At 43.9% G+C, this 18,088-nt stretch overlaps 2 protein-coding genes across 2 annotated transcripts; both read left to right on the top strand.

The window, feature by feature from the left end:
- The first annotated feature begins 658 nt into the window (after nt 1–658).
- LOC102119017 (beta-defensin 103A) lies at nt 659–1,951 on the top strand. The gene is made up of 2 exons (XM_005562548.3): nt 659–746; nt 1,720–1,951. The coding sequence occupies exons 1-2, from the start codon at nt 689–691 to the stop codon at nt 1,863–1,865; spliced, it is 204 nt and encodes a 67-aa protein (XP_005562605.1). The 5' UTR covers nt 659–688; the 3' UTR covers nt 1,866–1,951.
- An 8,291-nt stretch (nt 1,952–10,242) lies between these two features.
- On the top strand, nt 10,243–13,094 carry LOC107130570 (defensin beta 4A-like). The gene is made up of 2 exons (XM_015454533.3): nt 10,243–10,336; nt 12,852–13,094. Exons 1-2 carry the CDS (start codon nt 10,279–10,281, stop codon nt 12,986–12,988), a joined length of 195 nt encoding a protein of 64 aa, XP_015310019.3. The 5' UTR covers nt 10,243–10,278; the 3' UTR covers nt 12,989–13,094.
- The last annotated feature ends 4,994 nt before the right edge of the window (nt 13,095–18,088 follow it).

Here is an 18,088-nt window from a genome sequence, read left to right as displayed (position 1 = left end):
ACCTCTTGAGCCTGACAGCTCAAGCTGCTCTGAGCTGTAATGAGGCCACTGCACTCCAGCCTGCGCAACAGAGTGAGACTCTGTCTCCCTCCGCAATGAAAATGAAAGAATGACCCATGTTTCACTCAAATTATAGCACTCCATCATAGGCCAAGGGCCAGGGGGACAGGGAATGTAGCCCATTTTCCTCCCTTACTTCACTACCAAAAAGCTAGTCCTATTGCCAGATACTGAATATGTCCAGGGCTGGATTTATTTGGTCCCCAGGAGGGTCTTAGACTCTCCCAGTATTTTAGGAAGAGGCAGAAAAGCTCCAGAGTAACAAAATATGGACAAGTCAGGCCCCAGCCAAATGCCCTGAGACTACTCCCCAAAGGGGGCATTCTTGCCCATGCCAGCCCTATCTGTACCCACAACCCAATCCAAACCACACTGAAGCCCCTGGAGCCCAGAGAGCTCCAGGACAGCCACACATTCACAGGGAGCTCTGCCTCTCCATTGGGTTCCTAATGAACTGAGTGAGTGGGTGTGTTCTACATGGTGAGAGGAATTGGTATGATGCATCAGGAAACATGTCATAGTCTCATCACTGTAACATGACAAGAATTGCAGCCATGGCTGGAACCTTTATAAAGTGACCAAGCACACCTTTCCATCCAGTCTCAGCGTGGGGTGAAGCCTGGCAGCTATGAGGATCCATTATCTTCTGTTTGCTTTGCTCTTCTTGTTTTTGGTGCCTGTTCCAGGTAAGATGGGCTGGGAAATCCAAGGATTGAACTAATTGAGAATACATAATTCAGAGTCAGTCTTTCTCCATCCTTCAGAGCACCTTAGACCAAGCAGGTTTGTTGTATGGGAACTAGGCATCACCATTTTTTTTTTTCAGACAAGAATCATTTAGCAGCCGGGTGCGGTGGCTCACACCTGTAATCCCAACACTTTGGGAGGCCGAGGTGGGTGGATCACGAGGTCAGGAGTTCAAGACCGGCCTGACCAAGATGGTGAAACCTTGTCTCTACTAAAAATACAAAAATTAGCCGGGCATGGTGGCAGGCACCTGTAATCCCAGCTACTCGGGAGACAGACAGATAATTGCTTGAATCTGGGAGGTGGAGGTTGCAGTAAGCTGAGATCGCGCCACTGCACTCCAGCCTGGGTGACAGGGTGAGAGTCCATCTCAAAAAAAAAAAAAATAATAATAATAATAATTAAGAACCGTAAATCAGGTTTCCCAAACGTTCCTGATCCACTCATAAGAAACTAAATAATTCCCCAAAGCTCTTTCCCCATCTCTTCATGGGAAGATCGTTATACCTGCTGATGAGACATGAATCCAACATAAAATTTTAATATAGCAGAGAAGATTGATTTACTCTGAACAGAACAGAAGCACAGGCTCCTGTTTTACTAACTGCAGTGGTTGGAGGTGGAGTGTTTGGGCTGCCTCTGAGGACACCACAGCCTCAGCACCCCCACTGTTCCTGTGGCAGTCACAGGGTCACGCCACTTCCCTGGTGCCACTGTGGGTCCACAGCTGAGCTGCAGCCATAGAAATATTGTCTATGGGTCGTTTAGTCATACCTTTATTTTTCTCCCAATTTTATAGAAAAAGGAAAAAGAAATAAAAGAATACAAGAAAAGCAACAGATGAGTTATTTATTTGAGGAATACCAAAAGCCGTCCTAAAACCTTTCCATGTGTGCTATTTTGTCATTGCAGGTCATGGAGGAATCATAAACACATTGCAGAAATATTATTGCAGAGTCAGAGGTGGCCGGTGTGCTGTGCTCAGCTGCCTTCCAAAGGAGGAACAGATTGGCAAGTGCTCGACACGTGGCCGAAAATGCTGTCGAAGAAAGAAGTAAAAACCCAGAAACATGACGAGAATGTTGTAAAGTGTAGAAATGCCTTCTTAAAGTTTATAAAAGTAAAATCAAATTAAAATGTTTTTCAAAAAAAATTAGGAGCTTGATTTAAAAAAAAAAAAAAAGCTGGTCATTTTGGTAGTTGTTTCCAAACAGGCAACTCAGAAAATCTTAAGGACTCACCCTTCTTTCAAAGAAAGTAGAATCTCTGGAGAAATCGACAAGGGAGGCTGACCTTATTATTCAAGGGTTACCAGGTTCTATTCCTCCTTTGTGAACGTGACGCCCCAGTGAAGTTGGACTTTTCACTCTCTTGAAATACGCCCTTTGCTTTCATGTCACCCAAGCCTTGAGCCTTTTCAGTCCCTCTACCCCAAATGGCATCTCTCCACTAAATCTATCTCTAAGGTTTTCATGCATCCCTCAGGGGCTATCCCAATTCCTTCCAAAAACTTTGTCTTCGGAGAAATAGGGAACCTGGCTCTTCCTCAGATATTCACTTTGCTTTCTCTCACCCATGCCTCTGCTCTGGTTGGCCTCATGTCTGCCTCACTCCTCCAACTTCATCTCTAAACTTTAACCTGTCCTTCAGGGACCGTTTCACATTTTATCTCCATCTTAAAAACACAGGTGATTTTCCAAATGCTTACAGTCTTTCCTCTGGTTCACCACAGGGTTCTGCCCATCAGCAAAAAAGATATAAATGAGCTATTATAAATGTTATGAATGTGTCCAAGGTTGAAGAGAAAAACTGTTTATAATGAGTTTATAATGAGTGAGAGATATAAAGAAAAAAAGGATGGAATTTCCAGAGATTAAAAATAAACATCTGAGTAAAAAATATTATGAATTGGATTGTGGCATATATTCCAAAATAAAGATCAATAAACCTGAGTTTATATTTCTACTGAGTTTATATTTATAAAAAAATAATGCAAAGAGAGGAGGAAAGGGCTGGAAAATAATAAGCAGTGACCTGTGCAGAAACATGAAGCAACCTAGCACCAATGAGTGTTTAGATGGCTAGGTGTGGCAGTTCACACCTGTAATCCCAGCACTTTGGGAGACTGAGGAGGGCGGATCACAAGGTCAGGAGTTCAAGACCAGCCAGGCCAATATGGTGAAACCCCACCTCTACTAAAAATAAAAATTTGGTTGGGCGTGGTGGCATGCACCTCTAATCCCAGCTACTCTGGAGTCTGAGACAGGAGAATCGCTTAAACCCGGGAGGCAGAGGTTGCAGTGAGCCGAGATCACACCACTGCACTCCAGCCTGGGCAATAGAGCAAGACTCTGTCTCAAATATTAAAAAAAAGAAGTTTTGGGAGAGAGGATAGAGCTAAGGAAAGAATGGCCTATTGTTTTCCAAATTTGGTGAGACTATAGACACACAAAATTACCACACGAAGACATCCAAACTGAACAAACATGAAGAAAACCACTTGAAACATATCATAATCAAATTATTTTAAATCAGTAATAAAAAGAAAATTTTAAAAGCAACCTGAGGGCGGGCACAATGGCTCATGCCTATAATCCCAGCACTTTGGGAGGCCAAGGCGAGCAGATCACCTGAGGTCAGGAGTTTGAGACCAGCCTGGCCAACATGGTGAAACCCTGTCTCTACTAAAAAAAAAAAAAAAAATACAAAAATTAGCTGGGCATGGTGGCACGCACCTATAATCCTAGCTACTCAAGAGGCTGAGGCAGGAGAATCTCTTGAACCCAGGAGGTGGAGATGGCAGTGAGCTGAGATCACCCTACTGCACTCCAGCCTGAGCAACAGAGTGAGACTCCATCTCAAAAACAAAAATAAAACTACAAAGCAGCCTGAAAGGAGACATGTTACTTACAGAAGAACAAAACATAAGTGATATCTTCAACTGCCAAAAGAAAAAAAAAAATGTTATCTTAGAAATCCATCCCAGCAAAAGTATATTTCTAAAAAAGGGTAAACACATAATCAAATAATAAGTAAAGGCATTTTCCAGTAACAACAGTAAAAGCTAAGAGAATTCCTCACCAGCAAGTCCATACTATAAAAAGCAAAAATAATTTTTTTGGTAGAAAGGGAAGATGCCAGGTAAAAATTTGATTCCACATGATGAAAAGAGCGTGCTGTGGACATTCTAGAAGCTCCTTAAAGATAGAGATTTTCAGTTCAGTAAAAAACAAGACCCAACTACATACTGTCTATAAAAACCCACTTTATATATAAACTGTAAGAACAAATTTAGAGTAAAAATAAAAGGATGGAAAGAGATATAGTATGAAAACATTAGTATAAAGAAAATAGTATTGGCTATATTGGCTCATTGACATAAATTGGGGTAGATTTTAGAGCAAGGGGTATTATCAGTAATAGGGAGGGATATTTTTCCTAATGATAAAGCGGTTACATCACCAAGAACAGACGTTAATATTAAATCAGTATGTGCCTAATAACAGAATTTTGAAATTCTTAAAGAAAAATCAGTAGACATTAAAGAAATAGACAAATTAACATTACAATTAGACAATTCAACGCTTCTCTTCTTGTAATAGATTTTTAAAAGCAGACAAAATATTAGTAAAGATAGAGAAGGCTTGAACAACAGTATCATCCAGCACAACCTATTTGAGATTTCTAGAACACTCTACCAAATAACAGCAGAATGCATTAAAATATTACCCAATGGAGCTCATACTAACCTATGAAATGTCTCAAAAAATCAACAAAGTTTAAAATTATACAAAAGATAGTGTCTATCTACAGTGGAATTTACAAAGCTATCAATAACAGAAAGTCATCTGGAAAAATCCCCATATATTGGGACATCAATGAACATGTTTCTAAATGGTCAAAGGAGAAATCACAAGATACATTAGAAAATATGTTGAACTGTTAGAAAATGAAACTATAACATAATGAAATTTGTGGAAGTGCCACAAAAGCGGCTCTTCGAGACAAATTTATAATTAAATGCCATTATGATAGAAAGCAGAAAAGCTCACAAATAGACAATTTAAGGTTCCACTGTAAGAAACGGTAAGGGAAAAGGGAACAAATTAAACCCAAAGTAAATAAGAAAAAAAAAGAGAGAGAGACAGAGAAAAAGAGTGAATAAAAAGAAAATGGACACACACAAAAAAAATTAAAAATAAATAAATAAAAGCTGATTCCTTGAGAGGATCCATAAAATTGTGAGAACTCTCGATAGGTTCATTAAGGGGTAAAGAAATGACAAGAAGTCTCAGGTGCACACCCAGGGTTCAGGGAGGCAGGAAACTGAGATTAATCTGCGTTTTAGGGTCAGATAGATGAGCCGCCACCAGGTGGCAGTAACTGCGCGCTGATTCCCTCACCTCCTGCAGGGTCAGGCCAGGCTCTGACTCACCACTCAGCTCAGAAGATGGGAGAGGATGACAGTAGCTCCATGCACTCTGGCCTTAGGCAGAGCATTACTGTAGCTTTGGGGCTGTAGGAGGATGAAGAGGGGAGGTTGTCAGGACACCATGTGGCGGTGGTTAGGAACATGAGCTCTGAAGAGAGGGGGATATTATTTCAAATTGCATCCGCCACTTAGTAGCCAGGTGACCTTGAACATGTCCTCTAGCCTTTCTAGGCCCCAGGACCTGCCTCGGTGAACTTGGGTAATACCCCTCTGGCAGGTTTGTGTCTGGGGATTAAATGAGATAACTTGTATAAAAATGGCCATGGCAGGGCCGGCTACAAAATTCCCAAAGCTCAGTGCAAAATGGAAATGCGGGGCGCCTTGTACAAAGAGCAGCAGAAGAAAGTGTCGTGAAAGGTGGAAGGATATTCAGCTTTCTCAAGCCGATATTTTTTATCATTTGAAAAATGAAATAGAGATAATAGTTATACAGGAGTAATGACAGTCATACAAATCTCCCCACAAAATGAGTGTCATGATTATAATATAATAAATAGTAATGTCTTACTAATGGGATATATGGGTGAATCACACAATTTTTCTGGCCCACTCATCTGTCAACTAATTTGTTTTGTCATCAAACTTTATACCTGGTGCAACTTCATTTTTTATTTTGAGAAGAATCTGCTGAAGCAAATGCTTCTGGAATATTTTCTAAGCTATAACAATATGGGGATGAATTATTTTGATATGTTAACAAATTTTAGTATATCTGGAGCTAGTGATTCTTTTTAAAATGTTTGTTTGTTTGTTTGAGAAGGAATCTTGCTCTGTCTCCCAGGCTGGAGTGCAGTGGCACAATCTCAGCTTACTATAACCTCTGCCTCCCTGGCTCAAGTGATTCTCCTGCCTGCGTCTCCTGAGTAGCTGGAATCACAGGCATGCGCCACCTCACCTGGCTAATTTTTGTATTTTTAGTAGAGATGGGGTTTCCCCATGTTGGCCATACTGGTCTCGAACTCCTGACCTCAGGTCATCTGTCCCCCTCAACCTCCCAAAGTGTTGGGATTACAGGTGTGAGCCACCATAAAATGAATTCTTTTAAAATGGTTTAAACAAATCCTGTAAGTTTGAACTGAATTTTACATGCGAACTTATCCAATGGAATTCTGATGCCTCTTTTGATATTTCCTGTAATTTGCAGAGGCCTACGCCAGACCCAAAGTGGCATCATAATTTGTAGTTTATTGAAAATGCCTGCTTATGTATTCCATTTCTGTATCTTTAATAAGAAGAAGAAAAACTATTTAAAAATTGCCCCGCTTATTAAGGTTTGATTCATCTGAAAGTTTATATAAAAGTAGCACTCTTCTCTGTTGAACATGATGGTCTTTATAAATTTAAATTTCCATTTTTGAGGCCGTGATAACTCCTTGAAGAATTCTAAACACTCTGAAAAACTCTAACTCCCTGGTCTACTTTATTGCAATGTCCATGTGCACGTTTTGTCTTTCATTAATTTACTGATAGTTTGCTGCCTGGTCATCTATGGCTCCTGTCCCAGTGAGCAAGCAAGAAGGTTAACATTTGTGCAAAAGCTCCAAGAGTAACTCTGGGGATAAACAGGCACAGAGGTGTCGGTGCCGCCCCCACACAGAGAACAGCCAGGGCTGAGAACACTGCTGCTGCTGCTACTGCCACCTTCACATCCCAGCCCCCAGGTGTCTGGGCTGCTCCAGGGCTGTGCGTGCTAAGGGCAGCTAGACCAGCTCTCACCAGTCATGTGCCCGTGGTGCCCCAGGGCCTGAGCCTGTCCAGCTTGTGTCCTTGTGTATCCACTCTGCCCATGCACATGCTGCACTCACAAGACCGCACTTACAAAACGCAGGTTCAAAGAAAAAATTATTCGGAATGTCGATAGGGTGGCTTTCTCACACCAGGCCCCAGCCCTCCGAGAGCAGGGGACTGCCCTGCCCTGATGCCCATGAAGCTGGCCATTCCACAGAAGTAGAAATGAATACACCTGCTCCTGTTACTTAACGCTGAGGACTTAGTGCCGAGAAACTTCGTTTTCTAAAATCACAGATGGGAGACACCTCGTTTTCTGGGAGCCTATCTATAGGAATGAGGCTTCCCACTCTCACCTGGGGAACCGAACCACTTTGCCACAAAGACACAGCCTGAAAGCACCTCCCCGGTTACAGGAAAGGGGTTTGGGACACAGCGTGAGGTTTGGGGACACAGCATGGATCCTCATGTTCCATTAAAAGCAGGCCATGAGTCTCTCAGGCAGGCTTGATGGTTCCCCTTTCACACGGCTTTGTTTTGAGCTCATAAAAATGAATTAAATTAGGTTTTACCTAAGCTTGGCATGCCCTCAAATCCCATCATAGCTATGTTTTGAGCTTTTGGGAAGGCCCTCATGTCTGTGCTGGTGGATGGTCTTCCTTGCTAAAGCAAGATCATAACTGTACCTTTCAAAGACAAAAGTGATACTCTGGTGAACTTTATCAGACAAAGCGTATGACCAGGACAAACATGGCTGTGAAGGAGTCACATTGGACCATGCCAGGAAAAAAGAAGCAGCTGCAACCATAGGAATCTTCATGGGAACAGTCAGCCCAGCTGTCCTCGAGCAACCAGGCCCATGTTACCATAGCCCTGGTGGCTTCTTCCCCAGCGACACAGAGGTGCTGCATTTCACAGTGACTTTCCTATTTCAGAGCAATTTTACCTCCTTCTCTAACAAAGCCTCACAAATGTACTGAGCTCTAGAGAGGACAACAAGTATAAAACCACAAAGCTATATTGGTGGTTCCTGGGATTGGACCTGCTGTATAGGAAAAATTCACTGTCTTCTATGAGTGAGTTTTTAAATATGAGTGTATTACTTTTATAATAATCATGTTAAGCATAGGAGTCATTAAGAACGTATCAATCAGGAGTGATGCCACACGTGAAAAAATGGGAACCACTTTCTTAACTCAAACTCTTATTTACATATAAGAGTTATGTAATAACTCCAGTAAGACCCCTTGCCAAGTACCATGGCATTTCCTTAAGAATATTTACTCAACAAGGAAAGAGATGTGACAACTTATTTCAACATGTGAATCTGGATTGAACATGCACCCAGCCGTGAAGCTACTCTTGGAATAATTTCAGTGTCCCTGGGCACACTTTTGTTTTGCAATAATTTACTGGGCACACTTTTGTTTTGTAATAATTTACTGACACTTTGCTTCCTGAGCACCTACGGCTCCTGTCTGTTCAGGCCACGGAGTTATTCTTGTTAATTTGTGTAAATAGTACCATGATTGGTGTGAGAATTCTCCTTCATTTGTAAGAGATCCATGCTGAGATAACAGTGTGAAGTATCATGATGTTTGCCTCTTTCTAAAGGTGACAGCGACATATACATTTTAAAAACATAATTATTAATTTAGACAAAGCACATAAAGGCTTTATTTCCCGTTCCATTTCTCTGTATGCTTTCTTCACCAGGAGGAAATAGTTTTAGTGTCGGGAATGAATGAGTCTGCCCCTTGATTCCAGCCTGCTCAACACACAGGGAGACAAACTCCTGACAAAGGGAATGACTCTCTGGTGACTGAGCTGCAGCCCTGGGTTCATGTTCGTTTAGCAGTTCCAATGGCACCTGACCCAGCCCTCTCTTTGCATACCCCATCAGAAACTCCCTTTTATGGACAAAGTCATTGAAGGTCTTGGCTGCGCAATGTCCTCACCAGCTTCCTTTAAATCCACTTCTGGCCTGCCAGGAAAAGGGTTCTTCAGAACCTGACATTTTAAATGAAGAGATCAGGCAGGTCACGAGTAAAGTCTCATTGTCCCCATGGCTGTGTCACTGCTACACCTCCGAGACATCACAGACACGGACACTGGGGCCTGCTTGTCTCTCAAACTGCCCTTAGATCCAAAGAGGGAGGAACCAGGAAAAAGGTCTCTTATTTTCCTGAGAAAAGCCTGGCCCCTGAGCACCTGGCATGGGGCTCTAGTCATTGTTTATGATCCCCGATGACTTCTCTGGGTCACTGAGGAAGGACAGGGTCCTGAGGGACCCATCGCCAACAGGAAGACCACGTGGAGGCCTTGCACCCCCACTCCGTGCTTCTCCACCAAATCCCAATGGCAGTGAGCTCCCTTGGCACTGACGTCTGTGGAAAGCAGGGAAAGCCCCGGCTCGCAAAGCCCTGAAGTCCTGCGGAGCTGACGTTCCCTGAGTGACGGTGTGAGCCTAAGGAATTCAAGTGTGGGCCATAGGCCACCTCCTGGCCAGGGTCAGGTGGACTCTGAGGGGACACATGTAGTCACAATCCCACCCTCCCATTCTCCTTCTCAGAGGAAGGAAGCGGGCACCCATCTGCCTCATCTCTGTCCCGGGGGGAAGATGGGGAGTTTCAGGGGAACTTTCACATGAATTTCACTAGCTCGGATCACCTGGGAGGACGGGGTCCACCATGCTCCTGGTGCTGCCAGAAGCCCTGAGCCCCTCCAGGGTCCCTGGGTTTGAGCCAGCCTTGTATCAGCCCCAGGAGCTGAATGTCCCAGCAATGGGTAGAATTAGGTGGAAAGAGCTCCCAGTTTGGCCTGAGAGTGTCCCCAGATACTCAGGAAAAACAGGGCGTCCCACAGAGTGGGTGGCAGGTGAGTTCCACGCTACAGGCCCTGAGTTTGAGTTTGTTCCCCTGTGAGAAGGCCCAGCCCCTCACTCCATTCATACACTGGGTTTTAAATGGCGCAAGATAAGAGGAATTTTCTGGTCCCAAGAGCAGGAGGAAGGGATTTTCTGGGGTTTCCTGAATCCAGATTTGCATAAGATCTCCTGCATGTGCATTGTTCTTTGAGGACCATTCTCTGACTCACCAGGTAAGTGGTTGAATTCTAATCCGTGTAATGAGCGTTGCAGCCAATACCAGTTCTGAACTCTACCCGGTGACCACGGGCCAGGACCTTTATAAGATGGACGGCTCGGTGTCTTCCCCAGACTCAGCTCCTGGTGAAGCTCCCAGCCATCAGCCATGAAGGTCCTGTATCTCCTCTTCTCGTTCCTCTTCATATTCCTGATGCCTCTTCCAGGTGAGATGGGCCAGGGAAATGGGAGGTTGGAAAAATGGAAGAATCGGGTAGAGGCTGTCCATATCCTCTCTGATTTCCCCTAATCCTCCCTCTGTTTCTCTCTCCCTCCCTCCTCTATCTCTCTCTCTCCTGCCTCTCTCTCTTCTTCCATCTCTCTCTCTCCTGACCCTTGCTCTCTCCTGCCTCTCTCTCTCCTGCCTCTCTCTCTTCCTCTGTCTCTCTCTCTCCTACCTCTCTCTCTCTCTCTCCTGACTCTCTCTCTTCTTCCATCTCTCTCTCTCCTGACCCTTGCTCTCTCCTGCCTCTCTCTCTCCTGCCTCTCTCTCTTCCTCTCTCTCTCTCTCTCCTACCTCTCTCTCTCTCTCTCCTACCTCTCTCTCTCTCTCTCCTGACTCTCTCTCCTACATCTCTCTCTCCTGACTGTGTCTCCTGCCCTTTGCTCTCTCCCTGTCTTTCTCGTTTCTCTTTCCCTACCCGCTCTCTCTTCTACCTCTCTCTCTTTCCTGCACCCTCTCCCTCTATCTCTCTATTTCCTGTCTCTCCTTGTCTCCCTCTATTCCTCTCTCTCCTGACTGTCTCTCTATCTCCCTCTCCTGTCTCTGTCTCCTGTGTCTGTCTGTCTCCCTCTATTTTTATCTCTCCTGACTCTTGCTCTCTCCCTCCTCTATCTATCTCTTCTGCCTCTCTCTCTCCCTCTATCTCTCTCTGCCTGACCCTTGCTCTCTCCCTCTCTCACTCCTGTCCCCTCTCTCTCTATCGCTCTCTCCTGCCGCTCTCTCTCTCCCCACTCCCTCCTGCCTCTTTCTCTGTTTCCCTCTCTCTCTCTGTTTTCCCTATCTCTCTCTCTCCCTCTGTCCCACAGAGCTGGTCTTTCTCTTTCTTCTACGCACACTTTTAGACGGAGTAGACCGTATGCATTACATAATTGAACCAAGCATTGGTTCAATATAGAAGTTTGACAACTCGATGGACACCTCACTCTCTCTTCTGAGCCAATATGAAGGAGCCCAGTAGCTTGTAAATCTCATCTCCTCACTGCTTTCCATGCTACAACTGCTAAGACTCTGGTTGAAACCTGTTAGGTGACTTTTTAAATAAAAGTCAGAAATTTTGATTTTATCTAAAGAAAGTAGTACAGAATGTCATTTTCTAAATTTTTATATTGAAAGGGTAGATATTGCAACCTAGAAAATTCCAGATAATCTTAAGGCCCAGCCTATACTGTAGGAGCTACTGCTGCAGACACTCTGCCCCTAGGACTTTTCCGATTGGAGGCCCTGAGAACAGTCCCTGCCATGAGGCCACCGCAGGTTCACAGTCCAGAGATGGCCCATGGAAAGCAACTTTTAACCGGGACATCTAACCTTCCACTTCTCCTTGATATTATGGAAATAAAATAAAAACCATGAAAAGATAAAAGAGGGAGAGTGGAAGGGAAGGATAGAGAGAGGGAAAAAGAAAATTTGAGACTAAAACCTAAAACAATTAATCACATAGATATTATATTGTGAAAGCATCATTTTACCAATTTTATTTATGAGTCCCGGGTGTTTTGAGAAGAACGGGGCTCTGAGTGGCACCAGAGACCTCAAATTTTCCAACACCTAGAACAGTATCATGAAGGAAGGCAGGGAAGTAGGGAGGCAGGGAGGGAGGCAGGGAGGCAGGGAGGCAGGCAGGGACGGAGGGAGGGAGGGAGGCCGGGAGGGACTGAGGCAGGGAGGGAGAAAGGCAGGGAGGCAGGCAGGGAGGGAAGAAGGGAGGGAGGCAGGGAGGGAAAAAGGCAGGGAGGCAGGGAGGGAGGGAGAGAGGCAGGGAGGCAGGGAGGGAGGGACAGAGACAGGGAGAGATAAAAAAAAGAAGAATGAGGTTGAAACCAGGACTTAGATATTAGAAACAAGCCATTACAAAAGTTTATTTCTGTGGTTAATTGTGGTTTTCAACTGTAAGCTATGTGGTGTTAATTTCAGAGATATTAAAAACAAGCCATTACGAAAGTTTATTTCTGTGGTTAATTGTGGTTTTCAACTGTAAGCTATGTGGTGTTAATTTCACATTGAACAATTTCTGTGAGTTGTATCTTTTTATCCCATCTCAGATCAAATACTTAACAGACTAAATGATTTGAAAAGCAAAAAGTTACTGGCTTGTGTGTTAAAACGGAGGTAGGGTGGCTTTGATCTTATCTACTTGTGGTGGAGCTGAAGTCACAAGAGAACATTACCGAGCTGCTACCAGACCCCACCCGGAGGCCCCGGTCACTCAGGAGAGATCAGGGTCTTTCACAATCAGATTCGACAAAAACTAACATCCCCCAAACCACAGCAGTGCCAGTTTCCATGTCAGAAACTTCGATCCAAATGATTGACTCGCGTCTCATGGAAAAGCCCAGGCTTCAGAAAGAAGTCCACTGCAGATTTATTCAAGGCAATACAGACACAGCATTTGTGTTTTTGCAACATGAGTTTTCAGTTCTAACACGCTGTTTGCTCTTTGTGTGTTTTTTTCCTTTTAGGTGTTTTTGGTGATATAAGGAATCCTGTTACCTGCATTAGGAGTGGTGCCATATGTCATCCAGGCTTTTGCCCTGGAAGGTATAAACATATCGGCGTCTGTGGTGTCCCTCTAATAAAATGCTGCAAAAAGCCATGAGGAGGCCAAGAAGTTGCTGTAACTGATGTGGATTGAGAAAGGGCTCCCTCATCAGAGATGTGTGACATGTAAACAAAATTAAACTGTGGTGTTCAGATTTACGGAATCTTGATCCTAGTCATTGTGGTCATTGTGTGGTGCTGGTTTAGGCAGGCCAGTCTCTAACATCCTTGGAACACCCTTTTCTTCTCTCCAGGCAGGGGTCAGGGATGCCACAGTGGGGCTTGGAGTGCTTTCCAGAGTACAGGCATCTGTATTATTTGGATCCCTTGACCTTCCCAGTTACTCCCGACAATTTCATAGAACGTGTGCTTTGCTCCTCCTGCACCCTCCCCTTGTATGCCTACCCCACGTCTTCCCTAAAAAAAGCAAGCCCAACTCGAAGACCACTTTCCTCATGGAATCATAGCGGATCTGCTAAGGGAGGGGATGCCCAGTCCTCTGTTCTTCACAAGGACTCCCTTCTTCTGGTTAAGGTTTCCTATGCAATTACGCCTCCTACAGAGGTGCATGAATTTTTTAATTCTCCATTTAGCTATGAGAGTTCTACTGGTGTGGACTTTGTCTTTTTCATTTATGTGCTGGTCATTCATAAGCTATTTCACAAATTGGATGGCAAAATGCAGTTGTAAAAGGGTGTCCTTACATACAAACACAATAGGATCCAAGTAAATGCTCTTAAAAACAAGCCTTTTGGAGGGCATAATTAAATGAGGACAGTATACCATGGGACACAAGCAGAGGGGAGCAAACCTCAAGAAGAAAGACACATCAACTCTAAAGGGAAGCATCAGGATAGCTCCATGGCCCTGCTCTCTCTCCCTGGGAGGGTTTGCTCTTTCAATCATGAACTTTGTGGGTGTATCCTACATGCAGAAGAAGCTCTCTATTTCTTCACATTGACTCTGCACTAAATGTGCATATCATTGACCTCTGGGAAAATGAACCTTAGTTCCAAAATAATCCATTGTCTTTCCTCATCTCAAGACAGAAAAAAGTAACCAGCCCTTGTTAGAGTAAAAGCATTTTTATCTGGGTACAGATTTTATCCAGATGTGATGACAGAGCCAGGACTAGGGTGAAGCGAGGGAGGCTCTGGCCTCAGGCATAAAATATAAGCACTTAGATACTCCATACTTAAGATAGATGATCTCATAATGCGATAGATTTTTTAAAAAATCATAGTCATGAAAAAAATCATATAATCAACAAAATGTCCAAAATGTAAATCAAGGCAGGGTCTAATCCTATAATTGTCCAACTCAGCCACACTCACCTACCTTGATACCAGGACAGTCAGACCCTGCTTTTATTTAGTCATTTACTATTCATCATGTATACATTGTTATTTTGAACAAATTAGTGGATTTCCTGGTTCCCGGAAGCATATATCAGTTGATTGTATAAAAGAAGTGGAGCTTCGCAAAAAAAAATTAAAATGTCACCATGACAATGGCATTCATTCCTATGTTATGGGGAAGCAGCAAAACTCTCTTAGGAAAAAACTCTCCTTTTATTTGAGAAGACCCTTTAATGGCAATTTAGGTCTTGAAAGACAGGACAGGGAGCAAGACTTACTTGGAGACCAGCATCCTGTGGCATTGAGAAGACCGAGGTCAAAGCTCACACAACACAATACTCCTTGTGTTAGTCTGTGTGTGTTGCTCTAAAGGAATACCTGAGGTGGATAATACGGCAGGAAAGGAAGTTATTTTGGCTCACTATTCTGCAGGCTGTGTGAGAAGCATGATACCTGCATCTGCCCCTCATTAGGCCTCAATCAGCCCTCAGTCCTAGTGGAAAGTGAAGTGGGAGCAGTAATATCACCTGGTGAGAGCAGAGCGAGAAGGTGAAAGGAGGTCCCAGACTCTTTTAAACAACTACATGTTGTATGAAGTCGGAGCAAGAACTCACTCATTATTGGGAGGAAAGCACTTAGTCATTCATCAGGGATTCACCCCGCAACTCAAATCCTCCCCACCAGATTCCACTTCCAACATTGAGGATTAGATTTCAGCATGAGGTTTTAGGGGACAAACATCTGAAAAATATTATTCTTCCCCTGGCCGCTAAAATCTCATGTCCTTCTCACATTGCAAAATACAATCATCCCTTCCAAAGCACTCCCAAAAGTCTTAACTCCTTCTGGCATTAACTGAATCAAAAGTCCAAAGTCCAAAGTCTCATCCCCTGAGACTCAAGTTCCTTCCACCTTTTAGCCTGTACTATCAAAAATAAGTTATTTCCTTTCAAGTTACAATGATGGTTCAGGCATTGGCTAAACACCACCATTCCAAAAGGCAGACACTGGACAATAAAAGGGATTACAGGCCCCACACATGTCAGAAACTCAGCAGGGAAGCTGTTAAACCTCAAATCTCCAAAACAATTCTTGATTCCCCGTTCCAAATTCTGGTGTGAGGGTGGGCTCTGAAGACCTTGGGCAGCTCTGCCCCTGTGGCTTTCCAGGGTGCAGCCCACATGGCTCCTGTCACAGGTCAGAATCTGATGCCTGTGGCTCTTCCATGCTGAGGGTACAAGCTGTCAATGGTGCTCCTATTCTCAGATCTGGAGGGCAGTGTTCCCCTTCCCTCAGCTCCACTAGGCAGTGCCCCACTGGGGACACTGTGTGGGGAATCCAACCCCATATTTCCCCTTAGCACTGTGCTAGTAGAATTTTTCTGTTGGTATTCTCCCTCTGCAGCAGTTTTCTGCCTGGAGAACCAGGCTTGGCCACACATCCTCTGAAATGTAGGTGGAAGCTGCCAAGCCTCTTTCCTTTTTGCACTCTGCATACTTGCAGGCTTAACACCACATGATAGTTGCCAAGACGTTATGGCTTTCACCCACTGAAGCACTGACAAATCTGTACATTAGGCCCTTTGAGCTGAGGCCACGGCCTGGGCAGCCAGGATGTGGGAACAGTGTCTTGGGGCTGTGCAGGGCAGCTGTGCCCTGGGTGTGGCCACTGAACCATTCTTTCCTCCTAGGCCTGTGGGCTGTAGTAGGAGGGCATGCCTCAAAGTTTTCAAAAATGCCTTGTAAGCCTTTTCCCCATTGTCTTGGCCATTAGCACATGGCTCCTTCTCAGTCATGGAATCTCTCTAGCAAGTGATTCTCCACAGCCCACTTACATTCCTCTTCTCAACATGCTTTTTCTTTCTCTACTAAATTCCTAGACTGCAAATTTTCCAAACTTTTATACTTTGCTTCCCCTTTAAATATAAGTTCCATATTTACATCATTTCTTTGTTCCTGTGTCTCACTGTAAGCTTGTAGAAGCAGCCACATATCTTGAGTACTTTGCTCCTTGGAGATTACTTAGACCAAATACTCTAGGTAATCACTCTAAAGTTCAACTTTGCATAAATCTCTAGGACATGGACACAATGAGGCCAAGCTCTTTACTAGGGTGTAACACTGGTGACCCTTGTTCCAATTCCCAATAACTTCCACTTTTCCATCTTACACCTGATAGCCTGGACTTCACTGTCCATATCTCTATGAGCACTTTGGTCCCATACATTTAACAAGTTTCTAAAGAGTTCCAACTTTCCCTCATCTTCCTATCTTTTGCTGGGCTCTGCAAACTCTTTCAGCCTCTGCCAGTACCCAGTGATAAAGCCACTTCCATATTTTCAGCTGTCTTTACAGCAATACCCCTGAACAGTACCAATTTTCTGTGTCAGTTTGTTTATACTGCTATAAAGGAATACCTAATGCTGGGTAGTTCATAAGGAAAAGAAGTGTATTTTGGTTCCCTATTGTGTAGGCTGTATGAGTAGCATGGTGCCAGCATCTGCTCCTTTTGAGGCCTCAGAAAGCTTCCATCTGGGTAGGAAAGGGAAGGGGGAACAGGAGTATCACAAGTCAGGAGAAGGAGCCAGAGTTGGGGAGGTGCCACACTGTGTTAAACAACCAGATCTCCCATGACTCAAATAAGGAACTCACTGATTAGGACAAGAGCAAGTCATTCATGAGGGATCCACCCCAATGACCAAGAGACCTCCTGCCAAGTCCCAACTCCAAGACTGGGGATTACATTTCAACATAGTATTTGGAGAGTACAAACATCCAACCTGTATCAGACCCCAATTTCCAGTGCACATATCAGAGAGTGGGCCAGTGAAAGATGCATTGATCTTGACTGTCGTAGAAAAGAAGAATGCCTTCACTCTTGGGCTATGTTATGATGTGTGCGCACTTGGGCTAAGACTTCCCTAGGCCAAAAAAAGTGAAGACTCTGGGAGGGAGGGAGTGGCAATTTCAGGAAGACAGACAAGTCTTGAAAAGTCTTCATCTCCACAGTAAAGTGGAGAGAACTCAGAGTCCTCAGAAAGCCATCAGCAAGTAGTGGTGCTAGTCAGCTCTAGATTAAACTATTCTGCAACTACCGCTCCAAGACATTTTCAAGCCATTCCTGAAACAAACAAACTAATGTATAAAAACCCAAAAATGAAACAAATAATGTCTAGCATTCTTTGGGGGGGGGGGAACACCAAAATTGTTATTCAGCAATTTAAGCTGGGCAGTCGTGGCGGTTCATGCCTGTAATCTCAGCACTTTGGAAGGCCAAGACAGGTGAATCACTTGAGGACAGGAGCTCGAGACCAGCCAGGCCAACCTATGTCTATGAAAAATACAAAAATTAGCTGGGCATGATGGCACAGGCCTGTAGTCCCAGCTACTCAGGAGGCTGAGATAAGAGAATTGCTAAAATCAATGAGGCAGAGGTTTTGTGACCTGAGATTGCACCACTGCATTCCAGCGTGGGCAACGGAGGAAGACCCTGTTTCCTAATTTTAAAAAATAAAATAGGCTTTATTATATACCTAATCCAATCAAAAATTTCCAAGCATGAAAAGAAGTAGGAAAATATGGCCCATAACTAGGAGAAAAGTCATTCAGTAAAAACAAACCCAATAATGACAAAGGTACTGGGATTAGAAAAAGGAATGTAAAGGATCTATTACAAAAGTTAAAAATATGTCAAGGGCTGAAGAGTAAACATTTTTGATGAGGAAGAACACATGTAAAGTTCAAAATGGACCTTCCAGCAATAAAACAAAATGAGCATGTGAACAAAAAATATTCTGAATT

Source organism: Macaca fascicularis, chromosome 8 (assembly GCF_037993035.2).
Source record: "Macaca fascicularis isolate 582-1 chromosome 8, T2T-MFA8v1.1".
NCBI classification, from domain to species: domain Eukaryota; kingdom Metazoa; phylum Chordata; class Mammalia; order Primates; family Cercopithecidae; genus Macaca; species Macaca fascicularis.
This window is presented reverse-complemented; position numbering and strand designations above follow the sequence as displayed.